The sequence below is a fragment of the Larus michahellis genome, chromosome Z (genome assembly GCF_964199755.1).
Source record: "Larus michahellis chromosome Z, bLarMic1.1, whole genome shotgun sequence".
Taxonomy (NCBI): Eukaryota; Metazoa; Chordata; class Aves; order Charadriiformes; family Laridae; genus Larus; species Larus michahellis.
In genome coordinates, this window is record NC_133930.1 from 43,160,370 (window position 1) to 43,188,350 (window position 27,981).

The window sequence follows — 27,981 nt, forward strand, 5'->3', positions numbered from 1 at the left end:
GAAAAAGTCTGTGAAAGTGAGAAATCAAACACAGAAATGGAAAAGTAAATTTTATTGAATGATGAAAAACTAATGGCATTACAGTTAGTTTCATCTCTGCTGAAATACTAGTTTTCTAATTTTTCTTTAAAAGAAAGTGCAACAAATCAATTATTCAGACTGTTAAACAAACTAGAAATTTTTCATTTCTCTTCAAAAACTGCATAGTTGAGCAGTTGTGCAACAAATATATAAATTTCTGCAAAACCCTGAAGAAAGACTTGGTGTTTTTTTGCTTTGAATCTGGTGGCAGAGGAGATCACCTGCACTGGTCAGATTCTAAATGCCTTTTGCCTTTTTTCCCACTCTGTAAGAAAGAATTAAAACAAACATTTAGTTAATATGCTAGATGTGACACTTTGTATCTGCAGTTATTTTGTATATTGAAGTAGTATAAATTAACAAGAAAAAACACTCAGGAGTTAAGTTGTATACTTTTATACTTTTGTTAATTATACAATTATTACGGGAGGCAAACTTGTCTGAACACAAAATACTGTTACATAAATTAAAACAGCCAAGGCAGTCATACGATACATAACTGAGATGTTAACAACTATGGATAAAACCACATTGGTTTATTGCTTTTTTTGGTTGTTTGGTTCTTTGTTTTTAATCCACAGATTTTGGTTACTTTTCTTTTAGGAAGGCATCCTTGTGTATCAAAGCACTATTCCATGAAAAAGTGGGCTTCATGTTATCAAAGACAATGCCACAAAAATTAGTAATATAAGAAAGGTTGTCCTGGTCAGCCTGCAAGATTACAGGGCAGAATAACTGAAGCAAAAGCAACGATTCCTGCAAGGCAGATGAGACAGTTTTCCTAAAACAGCAAGACGTGAAAAGTTAAAAGCATATTAGACTGAGGGGGGGAGCAGGGGAAAAAGAGCAACAGAATCGGTGATTTTGCCGTAATTCCAAAGCATATAACAAAGACCATTTTCTGTCAATTTTTTATTGTTATTCTTTTAACCCTGCTTATTGTAATTAACCAGCAGATAAATTTATCTTATTCAAAAATTTCATTTTACAAAGAAAAATACTTAACATTAGCAAAGGCATGGGTGGGAGGGGAAAAGAAACAGAAAGACCAAAGTAAGTCAGAACAGTGACGTTCACAACATGTGAATGACTGAATATGATAAGGTTTACTTTAGTTTCAATGAGTGGTATGAGCACTCAGCTTGTCTGTAAGGGACTGAACAAGCACATCTATTTGTCAACTACTGCAAAATGATTTTAAGAAGGAACTTGCTCACTTGCAATGAAGCGACACGGGGAAAAAAAGACAACAGAAAGAGATGAGATTATGTACAGAACCTCATGTAATACTAGCCAAAGAATTTGATGTAATCAGAAAAGATCTGTTGCTTCAGAAAGAGTAATTATGGCTTAATGAGCCAGTTTTCACGAAATTATAGTATTCCAACACAAACAATGTGTTGCAACTTGAAATAAGATAGCTTGCCAAAGACTACACAGCTGCTTTAGAAGTTTCCATTATATACTCCTTGTAGCCCATGCAAAAGATCACAGTCAAAACAATCAAAAACCCCACAAAGACAAACAAACAAAAAAAACCCCAAATCCGTCAAGTCACACACAAGGACAAATCCTTCTTTGCAAACACTGTCACTCCTCAAAAAAAACCAAAACAACAGAATGTTAAGCAGCATAGTATTTATGCAAAAGTTAACTGAAATTCACTAACGTGAGTTGCATTAGCAGCCAAATTGAACAAGACAGCATGTGCACAGTCAGCAAGACACTGATCTTATCACTCATATTTCGACACAATTTGTTATGAATCTCCTACAAAGATTTGGCTAGAGACAGAACTAATACACAGAACCAAAGAAAGAACGTGATAAAAAAGCACCATGAAGTGTATAGTTAGTCCAATTATGCAGTTACACTTAGAGAGTGAAACTAACTTGTTGCTTAAAGCATGTTTATTCACTAGCATACTTCAAGAAGTTTTAACGTACAAAACTGTGCTTTAGTTTTGCTCCTGTTTTTATTTTCTAAAATATGAACTGCTAGGTTTTTTTTAACTGGAAAAAGTAGAGCTAATAGGTCAGTGCAGAGCACATTACCTCATGATAGTCTCAGCTACATCAAGAACAGGTAAACTTAAAAACACAGGAAATAACTACCTGGTATTTTGTTAATTCTGCCTGCAGTAGTTTCACTTTGGATCTTTCTTGCTCTAATGCAGCATGAAGTATAGTTACCTGAAAACATACAGAATATGAGTTTATAAGACATCCTTAATGTCTGTGAGTTTATAAAGTCATTGTTGTTCTCCATTAGTATTGTGTTGGACAAACAGGTAATACATGGTGAGTTTAAGAGTGACTACCACTATCACTGTGTCTGAACTGAAAGTAAAAGTAAAAAAGTTCTTTAACGACTTCTGTTTCCCAAGCAAGATTTACTGGTTTACCTGTATAATGATATAGAAAAGCTATAAAGTTAGAAACTCTCCCGACTTTTGGACTCTGCATTAGTTTATTCCATAAAACACTTAACTGATATAGTATTATGCGACACAGATAAGCTTATTACATCACCCTCAAAAAATAGTACTGTGTTATATGTAAGACATTTGGACAAGTCAAGAGCTTAGAACTGATAGCCACTGTAGAGCAGAAACTAAGCATAAAAGTCTGGCATGCTCTCTACTACCAGTGACTTGCCAACTGACGTGTCTTAAGTAGTTTGTAGCTCACTTGTGTTTATAAACTTGAGACTAGAAAGAAATAAATAATTAACACACACACACCCCCCAAACACAAAAAAATAAACCCACCCAGGAAAGAAGCATCTTCTGAAACATCTTTCTGAGCTTCCTAGTTTGGTTTACCAGAGAATAATATTCCTAAGGTGCTCTTTAGGGTAAGATCATTTCAGGAATGCTGAGGTCTGCTGCCTTTCCAGAAAGGGTTCTAAGTGACTCATACTGGAGATTTACACAATACACATCCTCTGAGACACATAGTGCAGGGCTGAGGATGAAACGTAACTTTTTTTTTTTTTTTTGCTTCAAACAAGTTTTTGTTTCAGCTTCCTCCCTCCCCTGCCTCTATCACTGCCTTAAATAAATAGCATCTTTGAAATGCCTATGAAATTTTACATTTAGAAATCCTTGCCTACCTGTAAGCTCAATTCATTTTTGATAATTTGGCATTCATCCACCTGTAGGAGTATTTCTGCTTTGTCTTTCACTAGAGAGAGAGAAAGATACAGCATGTGGATCTTTCTAGATTTACAGGTCTTCATCCGCAATAGCACTGTGACATCACTTTATTTCACTATTTTGTTACCTTTAAATAATGCCGTCTTCACTAAAAGAACAGTAGATGTTGTAAATCAAACCCAACCATTACCTACTGGTGTAATTAGCAGCAGCTTGAAAAGTTCTGGACATTAAACCCCAACATTGCACTACTTCCTGTAAACCGCATGGATTTTAGAGATACCCATTGTGAACAAGTCTGTCAGAAAACTGATTATTGGCAATGGATCAAGATTTTGGGATCATGAGTTTCACATACGAGCTCAGTCATAGTTATGGAAGCTTCTGTTTACTCAAATACAGAGATGTTTAAAATATTTAGCTCATGTTTGTGAGCTATTTGTGGATAACTTAAAGTTCTCAATATGAAGAAATGAAGTATTTTTCAAGGCTCAATTCTGCCATGAACTTTCTTCTTCCCAAAATACAGAATACTCAGTCTGTTCCACACACAAAGAAAAAACCTTCAAAACTTCACCTCTTTCCTCTCAAGATGAAAATATTTCATCTTGGCTCAGACACTGACCTGAAGTAATAAAGTTCCAAGTTAAAATTTGGAATGATCAATCACATTATGAACATTTGAACTAGCTTAGACATAGTTTTTGTTAACATACTTCAAAGAAAAAAATTTAGTGCTTTTTTAGTTGAAAATTTAGCCTGAAGAAGAAACTATATGCAAGAGTTTAATTAAGAAATTGAAAAGCAAAGGCAATTTTGTAACAAATTACTGTTGCTAGCATCATAGCCTGAAACAACTTCATCAAGCAAGATAAGGAATATTAAAGGGTAACTAGGCATAACAAATATAAGGATACTAGGATATTTACATATATATGAGTGTATATATATAATTTTTCCCACAAAACTTTGACAATAAAATGTGAATCATAAAAACTCTGCATAGTAATATAACATAAGAAAATTATCACATATATGGTCCACATATTTAGCTATCCTTATTCACCGTGTGGCAAAAGACTTGCTTAAGTGTAGAATGATGTTTCCAACACTTCCAAGTACAGCTTGCAAAGACGCAAGAACTGAACAGTTTCCTCAAGTGTGTCTAAACAGATATTATTAGGAGATCAGTCCAGAACTGATAGCTGTTGCTAACAAAAGAAAGTCTAACTTAAAGAATCAATGTACCTAAATCATAACTGGACAGTTTATATTTCAAAGAATGATCTCAACGTCCAACTCATTATTTCATTATATAATAACAGAAATGCAGTACTGTGTGGTCCACTAAATTCTGTAGATCACTGGAGTCGCTGCAAATTAATACCTTCTTTGTTCTTTATAGTGTCATTCAGTCATTAAAAAGCTGCTTTGAAAATTCCTTCCATGTTTTGAAAAGAACATTTAAGTTTCCTAATAAAACTTACTTTCACCTTCATGCATCATCTTCAGAAGCTGTGCATTTCTTGCTTTTACTTCTTTATACTTTGCCTGTATTAAAGAGATTGAATTATTACATGTTATACCCTACTAAGAAAAAAAGTATTCTGTAAGCTAAGCATGACTTAGAGTCAGACTTAAGAGTTTTAAATGATGACTTCTGCAGAGAATCTGATCATAAAATCATAAAATCATTTAGGTTGGAAATGACCTTTAAGATCATCTATGTCTTTCTTAAACCACAGCCAAAGTGAGAAACACACAACAGAAGTGGATTAATAACCAAAAGTCAAGAAAAAAAAAAAAAAAAGGCAAGCAGAAGGCTAACAGCAACATAAAATAAGAAAGTTAGGTCAGTGCAGGAACCAGCATTCAGATCTGCCTGAAGTATACAGGCCTGTTGCATCAAGGGCTTCGTGGTTTTTCCCCTGAAAAATTACAATTATAATGCACTTTCTAGATACCGAGATAAAATATATCATTTACCATATTACTTGGCAAGCAGGACAAGACCCCACTGCTCAACAGATTATTTTATTCAGTAGTTATTGCTATTACGTTACAGTTTCTTTTCTTTTCAACTCTTTACAGTTAACTACTCAAGAACCTATTTTTGCTGGGTTTTCCAATCTATCTGGTATCACCACTCTTTCTTCATAGTCAGTCTTTTCCCTTAATTGGCCACCAGTGTCAGCTCTAGCCATCTATCTTAGCTGTAAACTTACTTTTTCCTGGCACAAGTCTCTTCATAAACTTTTTTCATGAGTCTGCAAGAGCAAACTGTAATTTCATACACAGTTTTTTTGTAACAAAAAAGGTACTGTCTTCCCCCTTGAGTATCACACCAGTCCTTGAGGATAATTAACTTACATTTAAGACAGACCTTTCATGGCCACCCAAAGCTTTAAGGTCTTTGGACAATTTTATAAAGTTAACAGCCGTATCATTGTCCATCACCTCACTAGTCTCCTGATGCATTGTGTTTCTTCTGTCAAAGTGCTGATAGTCATAAATATGGATGGTTTTAATATGAATGGTTTTATACTTTAAAATTTCACCTGGGGATTCCAACTTTAGTACACAGTGAAAACAGCTGTTAACAAAGTTCATGTCTTTATATAACTACAAGTAAAACTACTTCTTTGAAGCATCAGAAAACTTTCAATCTGTCAACCTGCTCAGTCTACCTAAAGCAATGAATGAAAATAGTAACAAAATAATTCTAAAAAATTTGATGCTGCTTTATTGAATTTTGTTACAATGCCAGTTCCTCATGGCAATTTTGCCCTTTTTGCTCTAGATACTATCCAGACAATGCTAACATGGACTGAAACAGGGAGAGAGAGGCATTTTTCCTAGCTACTCCAGTACATAGCAATACCATTTCATTATTAACAAGCAAATCTTTTTTCTCCTGGTGTGTTTTAGCATATGGTGAATCTGAGTTCCAATTTCACTTATACATAAGAGGAAAAGATACAACAAAACACAGTACTCCATTCTTGTTACACTGCAGCTTTAAAGGAACTTCTCTTAAGCCTGACAAAATATTCATTGACTTCTTTAGCCACTTCAAATATTGGACTGAATCTACAAAAAATCCTAATGATATGTAGTTCTTAAATGCAAGAAAAGCTAAGTAGAATTTAAAAAACAAATAGGTTAGAAGAGACGCAAGAACATAATCTGAATTCCTGCTCAAAGCAGATCTAACTTACAAGGCAGGTCAGATTGCTCAAGATCTTGCTTAGTTTTAAGATTACATCTTTATTTTTTTGACCACAAAAATACCAATATTAGAAAACAAGTAGTGACTGATATGCCAGATATGAAGTTTACTTCTGTGTGTTTTGTCTTGATTCTCTTGATTGTTTTTAGATGCTCAACTTACCACGGAATACCACTTCATGTGGTATTGAAGGAATAGTTTGTTCTGGAAATATGTTATCTGTAGCCAGACTAAAGCATCTGTACAGATTGGTGACATTTTAATACATACTTTGTTTCAAATGTATGATAATGTTAAATTTTGTCTATTTGATGGTATTATCAGCTACATACCTCCCATTGAGTTATTATATTTTTCTGTTGCTCAATTTCTGCATCTTTCTTTTCAAGCTCAAGCTTCAATCGTTCTATTTTTCCATCTTTCAAAACAGTCTCCTATAAGCAAGAAAACATAATTTCTTAAAAATTTAGTCATGTGAATTCAATTCTTGGGAAAGGCAACTTATTTGTTTGTTAGAGAAGAGAAATTCTGATAAAAAGTGAAGAGGTATATGTGAATAAATACCAAAAGGATAAAAACTACAGTAATAAATATTGGCATTCTCTGTGAAGCAAAAATTATTTCAATCACAAGTGTTAAGTGTTAAAAAAACTAAGTCATTTAAATACTTCTTCAGGTAGATAAAAATATTACAGTGTTGTGGGGGCTTTAATTTTTAAGATTATCATGCTTTTGATTTGTGCTTCCTTCTACTCAGGTGCTCCCTTCTGATCATTGAATAAGCTTCATTAGGCAAGCTTCTCCACTTCAGAGTGACTGCTGTTTTACATGCCTGGTTGTGTTCATGAGATGTGCCGTTATCTGTTCCACTGTAATCAGTGGGCTGGACTCTCCTTTTCTCTGTTTCAAGTACTTTGTGAATATCACCTTCCAGCCTGTTGAAAAATCCTCCATCACACAATGAAGACTGGGGAGAATTCAGTTCCTGTTAAAAACAAGTACTATAACATATCTTCCTTTAAACATAAGTTAGTATTGAGCTAGAAATCAACATGTTTAAAAAATAGTTTGTCCTGCAAAAGCATTATATCTAGATACTGTTTTATGTTGTACATCCTGAGAGTACTGTGACTTCCACCTAAAGAGTATGATATCAAGTGAAGAGCATAGAAATTAATTAACCGTTAACATTTAGCTGATGAGATTACACAAAAGCATGGAGTTGGAATGTAATAATTTTGCACTATGACTACACTAATTTATGATCTATTTCACTGTTAACTATTCTTCCCTCTAAGAGTTTTAATATTTGTGGAATGCACCACAACGTAGTGGCATCACAGTATTTTATCTAATTTGCTTCTTTTTTGTACTACAATTTATATTTTTTAATATGCTTTTAAATCCGCAAGTTGCATCAAAAACTATCTGAAAACTGAAGAAGCAAGAGGTAGTTCTAAGAAAGCCAATACTAAGTTCTCAAGATACAGGAACTGCAGACAAATATCTCTATTAAATCTGTGAAATATTTGCAAATGGAAATCAGTCAGTTTCAGAATGTATAACTGACTGTCGCTACAGAAAGTGCCTTCTAAACATCAGCATTTTGGTTTGTTTCTTTTTTATTAAACTAGCTTGAATGAGACTTACCTCATGTTTTTTAGGAAGGTTATCTGAAAGGAACAGAAAAAAAAATTACATCAATAAGTTACTCAAATCTTGTACAGCTGGCTATTGAAACATTTTGAGAAGTGAGGGGAAAGCCCTATCTATTGGAGTTCTTCAACATTAACTCTCCTCTCAAAGTCACAACAAAAAAAACCCCATTACTAAAGTATTAGAAACAAAAATTATATACTACGTGTTACATCACTTTCTGTATTTGCATATTCTCCCAGATCTTTCAGACTATTTAATCAAAAGCAGCATCCCATATTCATTTCCTTCATTTAAAGTGGAAGGCAATGCTTTTGGTACAGACATTTAAGGAATTTGTTGGTTTGTTTCTTCTTAAGTCTATTTAGGCTTTTATAGCACGTATACCTCCCTTCCAGATTGCTGTGCTTTCAATCTTTTTTCTCTATTTGGATTATTTCAAACTAATGTGTTTAATAAATATTGCAGATTTACATAAAAACATGCTTAGAAGAAAAACCTTAAAAAACAAGTTACTTTCTTCCTTTTCTAGCATCTAACTTGATTTCTTCACTAAAATTCAGAATCTCTTCTCTATAGACACAGATTAAGGTATTTTAAACATATAAGAATGCATATAATGAGCATATATAAATTATTTCAATATTTACTCATCTTAATAAAAGCCAGTTATCATGAAGAAAGGCAAACAATGACTTGCTATTACCCAGGAAACAGAGAAACTCAGTTGCCTGGGGAGTGCAAACTTAGTAAAACAAAAAACCACCCACCTAGATTTTAAAGAAATGGCACACTAAGAGTGTTTGAGTCCACCATGCACCCCAGGGACACTACATGAAATTATGTTTTCCTTAACCTCTTCTTTTGTTTTCCTGATAATCTAACTAGACCATTATTATATAATGAACACTTAGCTTTTAGACTCAGTAGGACACACTAACTGCAACTCATTTACTGTTTGTTTAAACACAGTATTGATAAACAGAGACAGAGGGGCATTTTGCTGTTAGCACACACACCATGAAAGTTCCAAGTCGAACAGCTCATATGGTATGATAAGGCATACCTATATTACTGTCTGACTGAAAGTCTTTCAGAGACACAGTGAGAGGCTTGTCTTTTCCTTGCTGGTTCTTTTTCTTATTCACAGACTTTGACTGAGGTGAAGTTTTTTCAACGTTTTCATGTTCCTAGAAGAATAAAGTCCCACTGGTATAATTTTCTTGAATACCCAAATATTTTTCCTGAAGCTTTATAAAGGAAAAAAAAAAATAGTGATCACGTACTAAAAGGGATTTTAGGCTGAACAGTAATCTGCAGGGTTGAGATTGGTTTAAAGAGTGCAAGGCATATCAGCAATTAAACATCAGTTCTGTTCTCTGAAGTAGAGCATTGCTCTTCACTAAGCAACAAATAAACTATCAGCTTAATACCTCCCCAATCACCTACATCAAATTTTATCCAGCAACTCGTAAACTGTGAATGTATGGTTGTCAAATGCAGGAGGGCAGAGTGCTACATAATGCTAATAACTAATGTTAGTACTTTCTTCAAAAAACAGAGGTCCACTGTACCTTCCTTTTATTCTGAAAATATGCTCGCTGTTTTGGTAGAAGTCAGAGAGCTATTAGTATGCAGCAATGCTCTACCAACTGACCTTACTCCTATTGAAATCAGACAGCCTGGTACATGATAGCCATTTGAACCAGAGTCCCACTTCCCCACACATCTACATTAATATTCTTAGCAAATTATCAATGTCCCCGTTGTTAAAAATAGCCTTAGATACTAATTAATTAAATATTTTAATTAAGAGTAAAAATAATCTTAGATCTTAAATAATGCTAAGGAAAAAAAATGTTATATAGAAAGCAAAGATGGAAATGGAGTGCTTTTCTTTCCACAGAAACAAGATTTGTTCAGCGTACTCATGTACTGTATATTTTGAATATATAGTATATATCTTAAATTATTCAAAGGTAACTCTCAAAAAGTCTACAAATAATGCTATGCTACTGTGCCTGAAGATTGTCTTCACTTTAAAAAAAGAATTTTTAGTATGCAAGTTAAAAATTTATCTTTGGTTTTCAAGAAATACGGTACTCTCCATCTCAAAAAACTGAAGTATTTGCACAAAAGTGCACATGCCATTTTTATTTGTTTAGGATACATAATTTTATTTAAATTTACATATTTTCATAAATTTAATTGGCTCCTCATTATTGCAAATAAGACGCAGTCTCCCGTTAGAAATAAAAATTTCATCTTTTTCAGAACTATTCTTTAGTGTTCCATAAGAACTACTCACAGAACAGCATCCTGACCAGCTAAGAAAGTGTATACAGCTTATTAGAACTAAAATATTTACACTCAAACCAGAGAAAAGTTGTTAGCAAAAATGCAAGTGATTCAACCATAACTAACACTTTAAGGCTTAAGGAGAAGTCAGTGCTTTAATTCTCTTACTCTTCAAGTGTGCTGAATTTTTTCTGAGGAAGGTCAGGATCTCTTCTTGTACTCTTAAAAAATTCCCATGCATTTATAGGCCAGAAAATTGAAAAAGTAAAAAGTTTTCCACCTTTACAGGCTAATTAAAAAAAAACCAAACCAAAACAAACCACCCAATATTATTATATATGGTTTCTTTCAAATGCAGTATTTCTTTGAACTCGTAAGAATCTGAACAGTGCAAGCAAGCAATCTACATGAAGAAAATGGTACTTTTAGGATGATTTTTGCTTTATTTTTTAAAATTCAAGCCTCAAAGTTGTACAGCTTTTACAGTAGAATGAATCCTGCAAATACCTTTTTGTGCTCTTCATATTCCAGTTTGCTTAGCAGCAATGCTTTTTCAAGATCAGCTTCAAACATTTCAGATGTCAGCTGAAGAAACAAAATTAATGTTTCAAGTGACTAGGTTGTTAAAGAAAAAAAAAAAAAAAGCAGACAAATCCACTAGGACCATGCTAAAATTTCAGTTTCCATACACATATCATTACAATTGCCAAAAAGTGAAATTTCACTGATGTGACATATGGCATTGACAGCTAATTTACCTTTTTGTACTGTAAGTAATAAAATATCTTGCTTCAGGAAACTTTGCGGTGCATGTAAGCACACAATAAGTTGTGCACATCTTTACCATCTTGATTGCTTTTACATGCGATTTCTTTAAAAAAAAAAATTTATTTTTAGATTGAAACATGAAAACCAGAGGATACTAAAGGATGAAAATGGTCATTGTAGACCACCAGAAAGTCTAAGCACTCATCCATTGCATAAAAAAAGATTAACTGCATTTTATTATTTTTTTTCCTTAAAAGGAGAGCAGAACTAAGAAAACTTGAATTATTTCAAGATATTTTCTCTTTCATGTCTGAGAAGTATGTAAGTTTTCTTGGGAGATGCAAATAAAATTTGAAGCTTTCTATGTATAAGCTATTAAGAAAAAGAAGTAGGAACAGCACAACATGAATGAAGAACGGGATATCTCTTTTTTTCTTGTGTTACAGGAAAATAGGAAAGTACAGGAAAGTCCAGCTGCTGCTGCACAGAAGGTTGAAGGATTGAATTGAGAAGACCAGTACCAGCAACAGTTCAATAGAACCAAAATAAAAGATTTATCTGGAGAATATGGATGCTATAGTTGAGGTAGGTAATGGATAATCTAAATATATAAATAGCTAATAACCTATCTTACTGTTTACAGCAAAGTTATCCAAGATTAAGTTGTTCTGAATTCAAAACTCTGTTCCTTTGAGGTCTACTGTCTTAAGAAATCACTACAACACCCTGTGCGATGCGTTGCCAAATGGAAGCTTTATGCTTCATAACAACTCTCTTTTTCATGCCCTTAAGTGAAATATTAATTAGTAAAAATAATTACTTTAGCCATCATTTTGTTGGCCTTTGAATTTCAAACTGAGGTCCTTTTCATTAATTCCAGAATAAACTACACTAGACGTTAAAGTGAATGAATTACTGGAGTGGTCTTAATACACTTCACTCAAATTGGGCTGCGTGACTCACACTCACTTTTTTGTCTATAGGAACCATGTTCTGAAAAAACACTTGCAAGTTTTGCATATGTTTTGCGTATGCCTACAAGTTATTTGTTATATGGTGTAAAAGCAGCACACACATTCTTCATAACTGTTTCTTCATACTATCAGTCTCGCATAAGAGAAAACCAAACAATGGCTTCTAGTTTTTACCACAGTAAAGCAGCCCATTTCGAGCAATTATTTGAAACACAGCAAAACAGTGCTCTCAACATAAACCGCTACAAGATTTCATGCAAACTTTGGGGTGCTGTCATTCCTAGTTTTGCCTTTGGTTTGTGGTGCAGGCTTAACGTTGACTGATTGCACTGGGGCTCACTGGCAAGGTTTTTGTAGCGGGGGAGGTGGGGAAGAGCCAGGGACCCACTGTGGCAGCCAGGCTGGAGGCACCTCGGAACGCCAAAGGGCTGCAGGCACGGGCGGTGAGCAGGGACCAGCTTCACCAGAGCACTACTGGTGGAGAGGCCCCTGCGAATGGACCCTCATCTCCTGCACCACCTGCAGTGAGGGGACTGCATAACAAAGAGGGGGAAGGAGGCATTTTGCAGTGACCAGAGAGGTTTTTTTTTCCTTAAGTGTTTGTTTTCTTTATCAGAATCAGTGATTAGAGGTTTGATAGCTGACAATAAATTAAATTGACCGAAATTCCCCAAAAATCAATTAACTGTTTTTACCCACAACTGCTGAATCGAATCTGACCATGATAGCTATCTACCAAAAATTAGGCTTTGTAGTCTACTACACTAAAAACTCAACAGTAACATAATGAAAAGGAGAGGTTTTAATTAAAATATTCATTATTCAATATTTGATATTTGATATTGAATATTCATTTTAATAATGAAAAGGGGATTTTAAAAAAACAGTCTACCAAAACGAGAACAGTTAACACACAAAACCAATGTAAATTCACAGGAAAGATGAATTTAGGACTTTTACCTATGTGTGTCTGAAAGTCCTAATTTAGTACACAAGCTCCTAAATAATTATTAAGAATTAGCACTACCACAATGTTGTTATAACTATTAAACAACTGAACAAAAATTGCATTATGTGATCTCTGATACAACAATAACCCTATCATAATTTACTTACCTAGCAGTCACCCAATTCAGGGCAAGACTGAGTGTCTGAAGCTGGCAATACAAAGGTCACTACTTTAGCAGCAAAGTTGAGAGCTTTAGACCAGAATGTTCGCAAAGCCAGTCACCTCCTACCTAGTTTCCCAAGCACATTCAGTCCTGCTTTTATGCATAGCCTGACTGTCTCAGGATACATAACTATAGGCTCACTACCACTCAAACCTATACAAAAATCTAGAAATCATGGGTTCCTTTGCTTAGGTGCTGGGACTGCACAACCAATAGGCAAGCTCTGGAGTACACCTAATAGTTTTAAGAAATTGAGATCCAGGCACAAAGCTCCACGCACAAAGTTACAGTAAGCTCTCTTAAAAGCTTTGCTGAAGAAAGACCGTGCTGAAGAAAGACCATGCTATTTACATAATAGCTTCATAGTTAAGACAAATGTTGACAATGCTTTAACAGGAAAAGTGCCGGGCAGTATGGTAGTTTGGAGGGTAAATATGAAAAAGGAACTCCTCATGAACTGGGAGATGTTCTTTGTGGAACTGACCTCTGTGGAAACATGAAGACACTGTTTCTCACACAGTGCTGAGTATCACCATCCCTTGCTGTATACCATTTAAAATTTACCTCTTAATTATCAGTTAACTGGATAATCAATTGGACAAACTGGCAAGGGAAAGCATGGAACTGAGAGGCTAGGATTTCACACATTCTGCCTCTGAAGAATTCAAACTCATGTCCCTCCTCTCAGGTAAGTATATGCCAGTTGCAGCTTGAACCTTCCTGCCAATCAGTTTCTCCAACTGAGAGAAGAGAGGCTTTTATTAAATCTTACAATACAATTAGCATGACTTTATGAAAAAACACAGGGACAGTAGAATAGTTAAGAGCACTTATCAAGATTTGATGCAACCTTGACTAAACAAGGCATGCCGTCAAACAAACATTTCAAAGAAGTTGTCATAGATGTGGAATAATACCATTTTGTTTGGGAATTCTGCATTCTCAAGTCTGCTGAGCCCACTTTGCAGATGGTTTTTCCCTTGCCCCGTCTTTCCTGTAACAAAAATCACTTTTCATAAACTTCCAACACTTGTCATCTTCATCTCAAAAGAATACCTTACCTCTCCTTCCTGCTGCAGGGACCTCCTGTAAGTTTTAACTACCATCTTCTGCTAATTTTAAGAGTGGTGCTCTTGCGGACTTCCCGATAATTTAACTGATTCTTCCTTTAACATATACCACATCAACATAAGCATGGCTTCTCTCTCTTTTCCTTTACCTTTTTTCCTCTGTACCTGCCTTTAACGTAACAACTTGTTCTTAAAAAGCTATACATAGACTCTATCAAGTTTATATTCCTAAAGTGGTGGTAGTGATATAATAAGCCAATACCTGAGCAACAGCTGATAAGGACTCTAACACCCTCCACAAGAGGCTTCATTCTGTCAGAATTCAAGATTCAGTGGACTGAGAGGAGCATGACCTTACTGCTGAATGGCTAAGACACTTGACTTAGGTAGGGTAATCCATGCATACACGTATGTACCATGCAACATTCCGCAATAAAAATAGAAAGGGATAGACTGGTGCAGATGTAAATCACTCTGCAGTCGTGCTTTTGACACAGTCAGAGGAAGGGAAAGAGAAGAGCTTGGAGCATGGGAAAGAGAAGAGCTTGGAGCATGAACATCCCAAATTTTATTTCAAGTCATTTAAGAATCAAACTACACAGAAGCTAGACAAGTGCCTGCCCCACCTTCCACTGAGTTGTTTAGAGAATGCAACTGTATGGGGCATGTTCTGAACAAGCGTGAGGAAAAACTACCTGCAGCCCTCGGTAACATATCAGTTCTGAGTCCCTGTGCTCAGATCAACTAGACAGACTATTGCTCAGCAGATTTGCCTTTTCAGACCTACTCCGAAGCATATACTTCTGTTCACTTCTTACTCTACTCAACGCATCAAGCCTCTAATGCTTGTACCTTGTGTCTGTAATCAAATTTACCTTAAGATCACAATCTTTAAATCAGAGTTATCCATGGATTCTTCAAGTTATAGTCTTACAGAACATAACAAATAGTAATTTAACTGAAGCGATACACAAACACTAACTCATTACTTCAAAAAAGTAACATTGAGTGCATATCCTGAAACAGAACTGTTACAACAATTTGGGCAATGAGATTACAGACAATAGAACAAGTTATTACTGAAACTGTTGGTGATAATATTAAATAAAAATAATAAAGCATAGCTGTGGATATTGAAGGTTCATGGTTCTTTGTGTTACACTGGCTTTTACTTCCTAATTTTTCTTTCAGGGTCACAAGTCCTTTACTGCCTTGCTAGTAGACTACTGCAGAAATCTGTGGGGACTCACAGGCTTTTTGTAGTTCTCCTTAAGAGCATAAAAATGCATACACCATAATTAAACTAAAATCCTCACCATTTTTACTAGTGTCCTTTTTTCCCCTCATGTAAGAAAAACCAAGCTAATTCAATGCCTGCCAGTGCTATAATGCATGGGTAGCACCTACGAAGAGTGAAATAACAGTTTTAGAAGGAATCCTATTGATTATGCATATTTTACTGAGAATATCCTAACGAGACATGACCTCCATGTTATATACTTTGAGTTAGAGCAAAGATTTTGATTGTTGTTCTAAGATAGGAATCACAAGTAGCATTCCACTCATCAGATTCCAATATTCGCATTTTTAAGAGTTTCTGGGTAAAGTTCAAAGTAAGTTTAAAGGAGTTTGGGCAAATTTTTGGCACTTTGAGGTCTAAAATCCAATGCTTTAAACCATTTATGAACCAAAAAACTTCACTACAGCCTCTATGGTTGCCTCAAAACCTATAGTGTCAGTCGTACCAATATCCTGAAATAAAGTTTAATTATTTCATGTTTACAAAACATCAACACTGCAATCTAACAGTGATCATGCCAGTGTTAACCATTACACTAAACGTTCAGTGTAGCAAAAGACAAGTTTACACAGGATTTGTTGGAAAAATATTCACAGTCCACACTGCACCTCCATTCTTTATGCTTAGTCTACTGTGACCACAGAAAGCCCTTCAAAATGTCGCTGTGCCGCAAGCCAGTCTATTCTTCAACCTCAAGAACTGTGAGAGCATTTAGCTACTCCTTTTTCTCAAAAAATGGGACAGATATGTCTTTGGAACTATAACTATCGTATGCTATAATTACAGTAATTGCTTAAAAGTTATTTTTAAAATAAAAGGATCCTACAGTAACTTCACAGCCTATACGTCAGAAAGATTTAAATTAATAAGAATTGATCATTTATAACTAAGTTCACTTTGTCTGACCATTTTCCACCAAGTAATTAGACTATAAAGTTAGTTTTTTACCTGAAATAATTGCCTCATACCACATAGAATAAAAAAACCTGCAAGTTCTGAACAAAGCGAATCTGTACCTTAAAAAGCAATTCTGAAGTTAATTAGCTCTGGATATTTTCAAGAGAATTATTAGGTCATTACTCCACTGCTAGGGCAACCATCTAGAAGCTTGCAAAGTTAAGAACTTGGCTATACTCTGTTTAAGGAGACACCCATAACAAAGCAGCACCAACACACACACACAAAATCAAGGACAGTATCCAAATGTCAGTCTTTCATCAACGTGGCTTTCTATACTGTGTCTTAATTAAAACATGAAGCAGTTCAATACCATCTTTTTTGGTGGGACATAAGTTAAAAATTTCTCTGTAAGAGAAATTAGCATCCTAGTAGATGCCAGCATAGAAGTCCAACAGCTTCATGAAACACCTTGTAAATCCAGTTGGTGTCACTTATTAGCAATTCGCCTTGAAAAAGTTTGTGCGAAGTTAAATACTCTGAAGGGCATCTTCAAGCATAACAAGACAGCCCTAACTATTATCCACAGTGAATGGATGCAGAGCAGACAATTATTTAAAAGGAATCTAAAAAAAGTATACTAAAACATTTCTTTAAGCACCATCCGAAAAAAGACATAGCTGAAGTACTGCGAACAATTCATAACATTCATATAATTTTAAAACACCATACAAGAAAATCACTATATATTCTTCAGTATCAAAAAGGACAATTTTAAATGCTGAATTCAAGTCAAAACCCCAAAAGGCTAGTTTTAACTATAAGTACTCTTCCTAACTGGCATCACAAGGACAGCAAACTATTGTATTTGTTCAAGGTGGAGATTATTTTACTGTTTTGGATTAAATGCATTTTGCTGTGTAACTTCTCTTTGCGGTAGCTTTGGAAAGAAGAAACACAGTGAAAGCATTATATTGGCCTTCATACAGGCACAGTCAGTCTTTGCTTTATCTCTATTGTATTGTTCAAGCGTTAATGAACACTATTAACAATATTATTACCAAATAGATGTTCTAACATTAAAATACAGAGATTCTTACACTGATAGGACTACCCTAGTGTGCTAAAAAGTTCAAGTACTCTTTGTTACCTAGAAAGGAAGTAGTTATTTCATGCCTAACAGAACTTACGAAGCCCAGTTTACTGTGGATCCATACTGAGTATCCACATGCTGCTCCACCAAAACATCCCCAGCTTTGCTCCCACCACAACATTTCACCATCCTTCCATGGTACCACAGCTACTTTTTGTCCAAATAATATAAATTCCTCTTACCATACTCCAGTATTCACAGTCCAGCTATGATGTGTGCAAAGAGCGGCATGTGCTGGCTCTAAACTGTCTCTAACAGAAGAAGTGGCCTGAATTTCCACTGAAACCTTTCCTTCTACATGGCAGTTATTTTCTTGCTTGCTCTCCAGCCATCTCTCTTTATCCATGAAACTTAACTTCATGGAGTAATGTATTTCAGGAAAGCCAAAGACAGCTAAATACCGTAAGCTGTACCTGCTCATCTCTTTGTCTCCACTCCTGCCAGTTTTCTTCCTGAGAGTCCTTCTGCATTGCAGTATGCAGTTTTTGTTCATGCTGAGACAGGCAGCCTCTATACGAGGACTTCTGAGGAATCTTTTTAAAAGCAAGGTTTCTGAGCTGAAAAACAGTTATTTTCAACATTAATCAAAACGTTGACAAGTATACAGAAACAGTCTTAATGGACTAACAAAGACATTCAGGCACATGCAAATAGATATGCATGTTCTTTACCTTACTCTATAGTTTGGGATATATTTTTTGTTTAATCATTTATGGTACACACCATACTGTAAAATTATGGAAAACTGTGGATCAGAAACACCACAGCCACATAACATAAACCACTGAAAAAGTAAACATGTTTTTCTAGATGAAAATACTTTCAATAAATCTGAAGAAATAACTGTGTCCAACAGATTTCATTTTGGATTGGGTATTATGGTGTGCTCACATCTGACCCAAATTAAATATAACACCAAAGAAAAGGTATTATACACAGATTTGGCACTGGCAAACAGAGGAACTAGAGGTTCAGGTAGAAAAGAACAATGTATACAATCCTTACAGTTTAACAACAATCTAAAGTTAGTCACACTTTAAGAACCTGCAATAAGAATTATTTTTAATCACTGCACCATATGGATACAACAGTGCCATCTTAAATATACCTTACATAATTGTAAAATTAGATAGATAACAAATAACCTGCAAATTTGGCAGCTCAAAGACATTCACTGTCAAGCTTAAAAATGAATTGACACTCTGGTCCTTACTTGGAGTGAAAATAAAGGCACCAATACAATCTACTAGCATAAAGGCTCCTGGAAGGGAGAAAGAAGCTATTATCAGATGAAAGAGGAAACAAAGAACAATGGCAGTATTCTCCTTAATGTGTTTATCGCATCTCATTGAGTGTTCACCTTAGCTTAAAGTTACTTAAACTCAGACAATAATGCAGATACTTCAGAATTGTTTTCCTTCCCCTCCAAACAGTCCCTTGCCATACTGCCTTTTGCTTGGCTACTGTCTCTCTTGCTGCCTGCACCAGCACTACAACCCCTGCTTCCATCTTCAGATTACAGTGCTGGCAAGAACACTGGTGCAGGCCATTCTGATTTATAATTTCAGTGGAGTATAGCCATTGACATAGTACACACTGGGGTGAAGAAAATGAGTCAGCCCTTACTTGCCTGTCTGCAATCACAAGAATAAGTATCATTTCCATGCAAATGAATTTCTGTAGATATATGCAGTGCATATGCATACACACAATTATTTCTGATGGTGTTAAAAGTTTTGATGGTGTTAAGGAAGGCATAAAGAAACATCAAGGTATGCTTATCGAAAACTTAATCTTCAATATAAAAAGAATAGCAACAAAGCTGAAAAAAAACCCCACTTTACTTAGCATTACTGCAAATACCAAAACGTCAAAGATTTTAAGTTTAATAGATACTAAAAGAAAAGAAGATGGGTTTGGGGACTTTTTTGATAGGAGATAGGTTCAGTTCCAGGCAGAAGCTGCCTGAACAGATCCAGAAACTGGAACAATTCTTTCAGTCTCACTTCCTAATTTCCTAACTTTCCAATTAAGAATCATAATGTCAGAAAAATCACCACTGTTCTTCACTCCGCTCCCCGATTCACAGGAAAAAAAAAAATAGGGCTCTGGATTTAATAGATTAAGGGGCTGGAGTGATGGATAGATCTGAATATTACAACTTAGGAAAGCAGATTTTAAAGTTCTTCAAATAGAGTAGGTAGGTCTAACTATCTCCTAAGAAGAAACAGAAACTTTGAAAGCACGTTTGAACATGCCGGCTTCTGAGGAGACAACTAGAACTGACTACCTACAAGCCTCTGAAAACAAGCTGCTTCCTATTAATCACTTTTTAGAAAGGTCATGCCCTTCATCAGAAATTAATTATTCAAGTGGTGCTGTCAAAAAAGTAAAACCTAGCAATTTATTCTCATTTAAAATTTTCAATGTGTCAACTTGTATAGTAGGGAGTATCCTGATTTTATATAAAGAATTCTTAATAAAGCAGATAAAAAAAAGGCAGTCTCTGTGACTAAGTAGCATTTGCTTCATTAAAAAAACAGAACAATGACTTGCCAGAGACAGCAAAAATTATTTATGAGCTAACAACCTTACTCACTACTGAAAATACAATCCCTTTACCTCATTGGCCTCACTCTGCTGCTGTTCTTTCTTTTTTCTCCTTTTCTGTCTCTTTTTCTCATTTGTACATGATCTTCCCCCAGAAGCCTGAGATTTACTGGCACCTCGGCTGTTTCTTCCTTTTCCAGGCTCCAAATCGGAATCGCTTTCGACTTGTAGTAAAGCAAAACGAGATGCAGTGGTAGGAACTGAACTGATTAGAGCAGACGCCATTGCCACATACGATACTCTACTGAGCTGGCTTCTTTTTAGTTATTAGGTTTCCTAGGAAAGTAGCACAGAAATAAGAATGAAAACAGCGTTTATAGAAACAATCATTAATTCATATCTGTTAGCTGCAGGATTACTACTAAAAAGCCTCAAAACTCAGTATTATTTCTTTATATTTTAATAAGTTGTATTATCTTAAGTATTCTAACAAAAACTACAAAAGGAATGAATAATCTATAAAACAGCAGCTATTTTTAGGCATATACATTTGTTCCTGAGAGTTTATGTTTGATGGAAAAAACAAGTAGAAGGCTCTAAAAGAAGTCTGCCTTCATGATCTACTGGGCAAAAAAGAAAAAACCAAAAAGGTATGGAAATAGTGTAGTGCTCCAAAACTGTTTCAGATGCCATCTCTGGAGCCTGACAAACATACGATTTGAGAAAGAATGCAAGTTGATATTAGGCATATGCAGGCTCTAGTCTTGGGTAAGCAGCCTTATTCCTTATCTTACAAGCAGTATCATTTTGTTCCCAAGCCACTGGAGATTCAGTAAGCAGCGTTGTGGCTGGTACTGTTCTCAAACATTAGGCTCGCCTCTTCTTACAGCACAACACAGAGGATGTACTGGAGTGAGGCAGAACTGGGGAAGACACTTATGCCTTCCATTGCTCCCCGATAGCTATAACCAATGTGTATATCCCAATGCCATTCCAAAGTACAAATCATGTACCCAGTGTAAAAGTTAAATTTTTGGTATAAGAATATTTGGCTAATTGCAATTTTTCCATGCAAAGTTTAGTGAAGTGGGAGAAGGTAAAAGTGATGTTATTTCATCAGTGATTATACATTTCATAGAAAACACCTAGCTGTGTTAATGTACTACAATAGATAGGTGCAGTGAAATACTTTTTTAATGCACTGCTTGAAAGGATTCCTTACAGTCTGACAACTGTGAACGTAAGTTGAATGTCTGCATAGATGGTCTACAAATGTGTTGCTTGTTAATTACTATTACAGAAGAACATGAGAATCTACAGAAATTTCAAGAGATTGTTTTTTTATCGCTAGATTTCAGACTTTCTCAAGGACAAAATTGTATAGTGCTCTAAAGAGGCTCAGACATTATCAACATGAAACAATGCTATGTTACCAATGTTATGGTAAATGGTCACCATTGTGACCATTACCCCAGAATATTATTAAAAAGGAGTATTACATTTTAGTTCTCAGAGGTGAAAGAGAATGAACAAGTAAGTCAATACTGGTCTTATTCAAGTTTGCCAAAGACAAAGGTTACAGTGAATAGCATTCTTCTCATACAAAAGTTACCCTATTCTATTTCTCTCAAAAACAGAAAATGAAACTTATCGTATGAAGCTGGTTGTATCCTAAGAATAAAACAAACTTGACATCAAATCGTGAATCTACCTGATGCTGATGTTCAGACTCTCTGATCAGACCACAGCTTAAAAAAACCACATCAATAACATCTAAACCACCATAAGTAATTAGCACTTTTTACTCTCTTAAATGATTAAATAACAGGGTAAGTTAGGATTTTCCTGGGTTTGTGCGTGTGTTAAACGCATTTTAATACTCGATAACTATTGTTACCCTGCTTAGGAGCTTAGTTACAGCACAGAGGTGCTACGCTCTTACTGCTTGAACATGCAGTAAGTTGAAACCTGAAACTCAGAGAGAAGATTAAAGATATATCTTCACAGAAAAACAGCACCAAAGGTAAGTGCTCAGTCACACTATTAACATGAACTTACAATACTGAATGGTGCTCTTGGCACTACTCCAGACCACAACAGTCTTAACACTGGAAGTTTGTAAACTCTCTACTGTATTTGGCTTAAAAAAATATTAGTGCACTCTAGTCAATCAAAACCTTGGCATTTCTAGTCTCTGTCTACTTACTGTGATATATTTGGGTTTTCATATAAATAAATGAACAGCACAACACAGTATTTATTAAGTTGTCAGTTGCTAATGGTGCCAAATACTTCATTTTGCCTATACAACTTGAAAACTTTTCATATTTTCAAGCTGCAGTGATAGCAGCTAGATCCTTTGAAAATACAACTGAAGAGAAAACATCATCAAAATACAGTTATTAGTCACTCTAGAACAAGAGATAAAGAAAGATGAAAACAGGCTGGAGTCAGTTAGCCATAGTAGCTGAAGCTCTACATCACTATGAAATATGCCTGCAAACTCCCCTCTCCCTTTTCAACAAATGCAACAAAAATACGTGTACTTTTGCTGTTTGACTGTATCTGGCATGCAATGAAGTGCCCTGCTGACAAGCATATTAAGTAAGTACAACCCATGGAAATCTGCTGTTATGACTCACTGAAATACTTCAGTAACAACATTAAATTAATTTATGGAAGTTTATTCCTGAATTGCATTTGTTTCCACAGAACAGAAAAAAGAAAAAAAAAAAAGAGGACAGTAATGAGCTTGTAGAGGAAACTGCAAATACATAAGACTATAGATTATTTTTCATGTAATTCTAGCAGAGCTGTTGACATTACTAACTCAGTTAGTAGGACATTTCAATACACCTATTCGTATTACAGCAGGATCTAATCATCCCACTTCTGCAACACTTAAAGATGGATCCAGTGACTCACTGGGGCCTACCACCATGCCATCCCTCACATTTTAATACCACACTTACAATTCTGACAGCCAAATTTTACCAAATAATATTAGGGGTCAGCACTAGGACCAGTGCTGTTTAACATCTTTGTTGGTGACATGGACAGTGGGATTGAGTGCACCCTCAGCAAGTTTGCTGACAACACCAAACTGTGTGGCATGGCAACATGCTGGAGGGAGAGGATGCCATCCAGAGGGACCTGCACAGGCTTGAGAGGTGGGCCCATGTGAACCTCATGAAGTTCAACCAGGCCAAGTACAAGGTCCTGCACCCAGGTCACTGCAATCCTAAGCGCAAATACAGGTTGGGTGGAGAATGGATTGAGAGCAGCCCTGAGAAGGACATGGTGGTGGTGTTGGTTCATGAGAAGCTCAACATGAACTGGCAACATGCACTTGCAGCCCAGAAAGCAAACTGCATCCTGGCCTGCATCAAAAGCAGCTCAAGTGAGGTGATTCTCCCCCTCTACTCTGCTCTGGTGAGACGCCATCTGAGTCCAGCTCTGGAGCCTCCAACATAAGAAGGACATGGACCTGTTGGAGAGAGTCCAGAAGAGGGCCATGAAGATGATCAGGGGGCTGGAGCTTCTCTCCTACGAAGACAGGCTGAGAGAGTTGGGGTTGTTCAGCTTGGAGAAGAGAAGGGTCCAGGGAGACCTTATATTGCAGCCTTCCAGTACTTAAAGGGGGCCTACAGGAAAGATGGGGAGGGACTCTTGATATCAGGAAGGAATTCTTTACTGTGAGGGTGGTGACGCATGGGAACAGGTTGCCCAGAGAAGTTGTGGATGCCCCATCCCTGGAAGTGTTCAAGGCCAGGCTGGATGGGGCTTTGAGCAACCTGGTCTAGTGGGAGGTGTCCCTGCCCATGGCAGGGGGCTTGGAACTAGGTGATCTTTAAGGTCCCTTCCAGTTCTATCCATTCATTATTCTATTTCAGTCCCACGAAGGACTCCCCAAAGGAAACCAATGGGCTGGTCTCAACAGCTTTCAACTAAGCATAGATGTTTGCCATTCCTTTTAAAAGGTATTTTTTCCCCCTTTAACAGAGAATTATAGTTTGTGTTGTTCTTTATTATTATAGATATGAACAGTCCGATAAAATTAAAGCATGGACATTCTTGAGTTTGAGGCTGTGCTCAAAGAGGCTTTTTGATCACACAAAAAAAGCATTCAAATACCACATGGCATTTTGTAATTCCTTAGATCAAACTAGGTTCTGAAAAATCATCTCAGCCTTTACAATAGTTTCAAGAGTCTGGCAGCCTGAGAAGTGTTACATATTCCTAACAGTCAGTTGGCCGAAGCCTATCTAAATGCAAGACAATTCCTTTCCTTATAATATGGAGTACAACAATAAATCTTCAAGAGTTGTAAAGAAAACAAAGTGTGCTTGTGGCATCTACATGGCTCATTAATATCTCAAGTGAGACTGCAAGTTAAAAAAAAAAAGCCCAACAAACAAACATCAGTACCTGGAGTTGTTTCCATGTGTGTTCTGCATTAGCGCTAGTCATATGCTTCTGAGAAGACTTTCTCTAATGTACCAAGAAAGTTATTAATCCGCCATTTTGAAGTTAATGAAAAAAAATCACTGGTAATAGATTTCAAAGTAGCAACATCACTATGGCACCAATACACAGGTGGCAGCAGTAAATGACCCAGTTTCAAAACTTTCTGCTCTGCAGATCACTAGCAGACTATTAGTTCAACTGTCTGCAATCTATTTCAAACTATAAAGCTTGTGAGAAGAGTTCCTACAAACAGAATAACCTATTATTCAGATTGACTTATCAACAACATAAGCATGATGTACCATGTAATTTCAAAGCAACATAAAAGCATTTGTTAAGGCTAGCAAGTTGTAATTTTTTAGGTGCTCTACTCATTCCTAGGTCATACTCTTCTATAAATCATGTCATAATAATCATCATATAAACATCGATAGATTATACCAAGTTGTTCCTATTTATGAAACACATAACGTATTACTCATCTGATACAGTGATTAGTACGCACAAAGTGCTTACTCTACCTTAAGTTCTTGGTGAACAAGGAAACATATTTAGAAAGTTAAATTATGATGTGTTTTAAAAGAAAAGGTATCTTTTTAACTTCAGTTCCTTGAAGTGTATTAAGTATATTCAGACACATAAGATCCAACGATGCCCTGAGGAGCCTCCGGCTCGTTTTAGACATGATGTAACAAAGATTGTGGTAAGAAAAAATGCACCCACATGTTGGAGGTGAAATAGCCTTTGAAATATTTGAGTTTCAAAAGCTCTACTATAAACTGTCCAATACATATCCTAAGAAGAGTTTAGCACACATCCACAAACTTATTTTGTTTGAGCATCAGCAGGTTCCTGGCCTGTGTGCAGCTTTGCACATGTGCATGAATTACCATTTAACTGGCAAGCGTTCAAGTACCTCCAAGAAGTGAGCAATTTGGGAACCTCTAGTCTGATGACAGTAGCACACCTTTAAGCATCTGTGAAATAACCACATAGTAAAGCCTCACATTTAAAGCTATATCAAGGAAAACACACTGAAGAACACAAAAATATAACCAATTTCCTATTTAACCACTTTCACTGTCAAATGATCCGCTAATAAAAATGCGGATTTTAGGAAACTGAAAGTAGGGTATTGTCATGCTAAAGCTTCTTCCCACATGAAATCTACTTGTTTCTACCACTAAAATACATATTTATGATAATCTACAACCAATATATGTTCTTAGCAAACACCTGAAGTATTGACTGATTTCAGTACTTGCATATAAAACTGAAATAACAATAAAATAGACATTTGAAAATGAAGGAACGTGTCCATTCCCTACTGGTACTGATCAACCTTCATACCCTCTGCACATTATATAATGCTTTGCCTGTTTATACATTTAGCAGAGCAAGCTCAATCTACTTTTCCTTGTAGGTGCATTTACAGGAAGTTTTGCAGAGGCGGTCCTCCCAGTTGGACAAGCTCTCTCCATTTAAACTGCTTTTGTTTTATGCCCTCTGATCAAGAGCTATGAAGTTGCACTAAACTGCTCTGAATCCTTAAAATTTAAAGTCATCAGCTTGCCAATGAGCTTCACAAGTAACTCTACAGCCAAAACCAAACCCAAACCAAAAGTTGGTTCAGAAATCTGCTTGAGAATTGCATCACTGGCATACACAGCAGCAATAAACCACGTCAGGTAACGGGCATGGCACAGTTTTAAAGTCCCCTTTAAATGGTCAATTTACTGCTGTGCTTTAGATAAATTAATGTTTCTGAGGAAGAACGTTTTTTAAAACATTTTTAAGCTCAGTATAAAAACATAAAAGGCAAGTCTGACTTTAGTTTGAGCATAGGATGCTGAATGACCTCCCTTGTAACCTCCCTTGCTTTTCTTCCCCTGATTCCCACCCCCATCCCCTCAAAAAAAACAAACAAAAAGGAAATTAGTTAAGCTTTAAAGTTAGGAACTTCTATCTAACAAACTTTGATGGTCAGTTTACTGTGTGCATCAAAGCAAATCTCTAGATACCAATACGTATTAAGTAGCCTTAAACAACCAAATAACCAGTGATCAGTAAACACTACGTCCCAATGGCGTTTTGACTTCTAACTACGATCAGCACTTTTGCTGTAGCCAATTTTTTTTTTTTTTAAATAACCCACCTCTCATCAAAACACACAACCAGACGCAGCGAGCCGCTGAAGACTGCGAAGAGGCAGCGCCGCTTCTGCGGAGAAGCGCCCGTACTCCCGAGCCGGGCAGGCACACACGGCCTTCCCCCCACCCCACCCCACCCCCGGTTTTGGAGGGCAGCCCGAGTTCGCCCGCGTTACGGGCAGGGACGCGCAGCCGGACACGTTCACCGCCTCCACGAGGCTGGCGAGCGCTGCGGCTCCCTTGCGGACCCGTACGGGCGAAGGCGGCCTCCCTGAAGAGGCGAGGAGGTGACAGCGGGACCGGCCGGCGCTGCCCGCCCGGCGACACCCGCCCCGGCGCTGCGCTCCCGGATAACCGCCCCCCACCCTGGGGCCGGGGGCGCCGCTCCCCCGGCGGGGCCCCGTCAGGCCGCCCCCCGCGGAAGGCGCCGCCCGGAGCCGCGGACGCCGGGTGAGCGCCCTCCTCCCCCGCCGCCACAGGCCGGCGGGCGGCGCGGGGTCCCCATCGCCGGCGGAAGGGGCAGCAGGTGGGAGCGGCGGAGAGTGGGGCGGGCGCCGCCCATGGGACACTCACTCCGGTGGCGGCGGGGAGGAGGAAGAAGCGGAGACGGGGAAGGCGGAGCAGCCGCGCCGCGGCCGCGGGCGGTTGTAACAGCGGTTATAACGGCGGGCCGTTGCAACGGCCGCGGGTGCGAGGCCGGCGGCGGCGGGGCGGGGCGGGGCGCGCGCCGCAGCCCAGCCAGCGCCGGGCGATACGGGCTCCGGCCGGGATCAAAATAACTGCGGGGCGCGGGGGCAGCGGGCGCCTCCCCTCAGCCCCGGCCGGCTTATCGCCGCGGAGCTGGGGCCCGAGGGAGAAGGCGGGAGGGGGAATGGCAGAAACGGGGTACGCCCTTACCTGCGCCAGCCATGGCGGAACGGACGCCAGGGTTTCCCTCGGGCCGCTCGGAAGTAGCGCCCTTGGCGGGCCCTGGCGGCCGGCGGGCCGCGGGCGGGCAGCGCTGCGGGTTGCGTGCGGGCCGGGGGAACGGCAGCGCGGCGCTTCGCCGCCGTGACATCC

At 37.4% G+C, this 27,981-nt stretch overlaps 1 protein-coding gene across 3 annotated transcripts; it reads right to left on the minus strand.

Annotated features, from left to right (window-relative positions):
• Positions 1–38: 38 nt before the first annotated feature.
• On the minus strand, positions 39–27,974 carry GKAP1 (G kinase anchoring protein 1). 3 transcript variants are annotated; one of them, XM_074569555.1, is made up of 12 exons: positions 27,820–27,974; positions 20,378–20,641; positions 18,169–18,312; positions 10,929–11,006; positions 9,190–9,313; positions 8,118–8,140; positions 7,300–7,452; positions 6,800–6,901; positions 4,726–4,789; positions 3,196–3,266; positions 2,196–2,273; positions 39–346 (listed from the first exon to the last, which is right to left on the minus strand). In XM_074569555.1, the coding sequence occupies exons 2-12, from the start codon at positions 20,588–20,590 to the stop codon at positions 299–301; spliced, it is 1,098 nt and encodes a 365-aa protein (XP_074425656.1). In that variant the 5' UTR covers positions 20,591–20,641; positions 27,820–27,974; the 3' UTR covers positions 39–298. The 3 variants fall into 3 exon arrangements, with proteins under 3 accessions (XP_074425656.1, XP_074425655.1, XP_074425657.1); XM_074569554.1 differs by lacking the exon at positions 27,820–27,974 and adding an exon at positions 27,496–27,632; XM_074569556.1 differs by lacking the exon at positions 27,820–27,974 and adding an exon at positions 26,928–27,015.
• Positions 27,975–27,981: the final 7 nt, after the last annotated feature.

Bases quoted from the DNA above. Each gene is read 5' to 3' on its own strand.
- GKAP1 (XM_074569555.1), bottom strand. From the start codon at position 20,590: ATGGCGTCTGCTCTAATCAGTTCAGTTCCTACCACTGCATCTCGTTTT. The intron at 4,790-6,799 runs GTATGTAGCTGA...TCTTTAATACAG, and splicing joins ATATAATAACTCAATGGGAG to GCAAAGTATAAAGAAGTAAA. The intron at 2,274-3,195 runs GTAGGCAAGGAT...GTATGTTTTCAG, and splicing joins AAAATGAATTGAGCTTACAG to GTAACTATACTTCATGCTGC.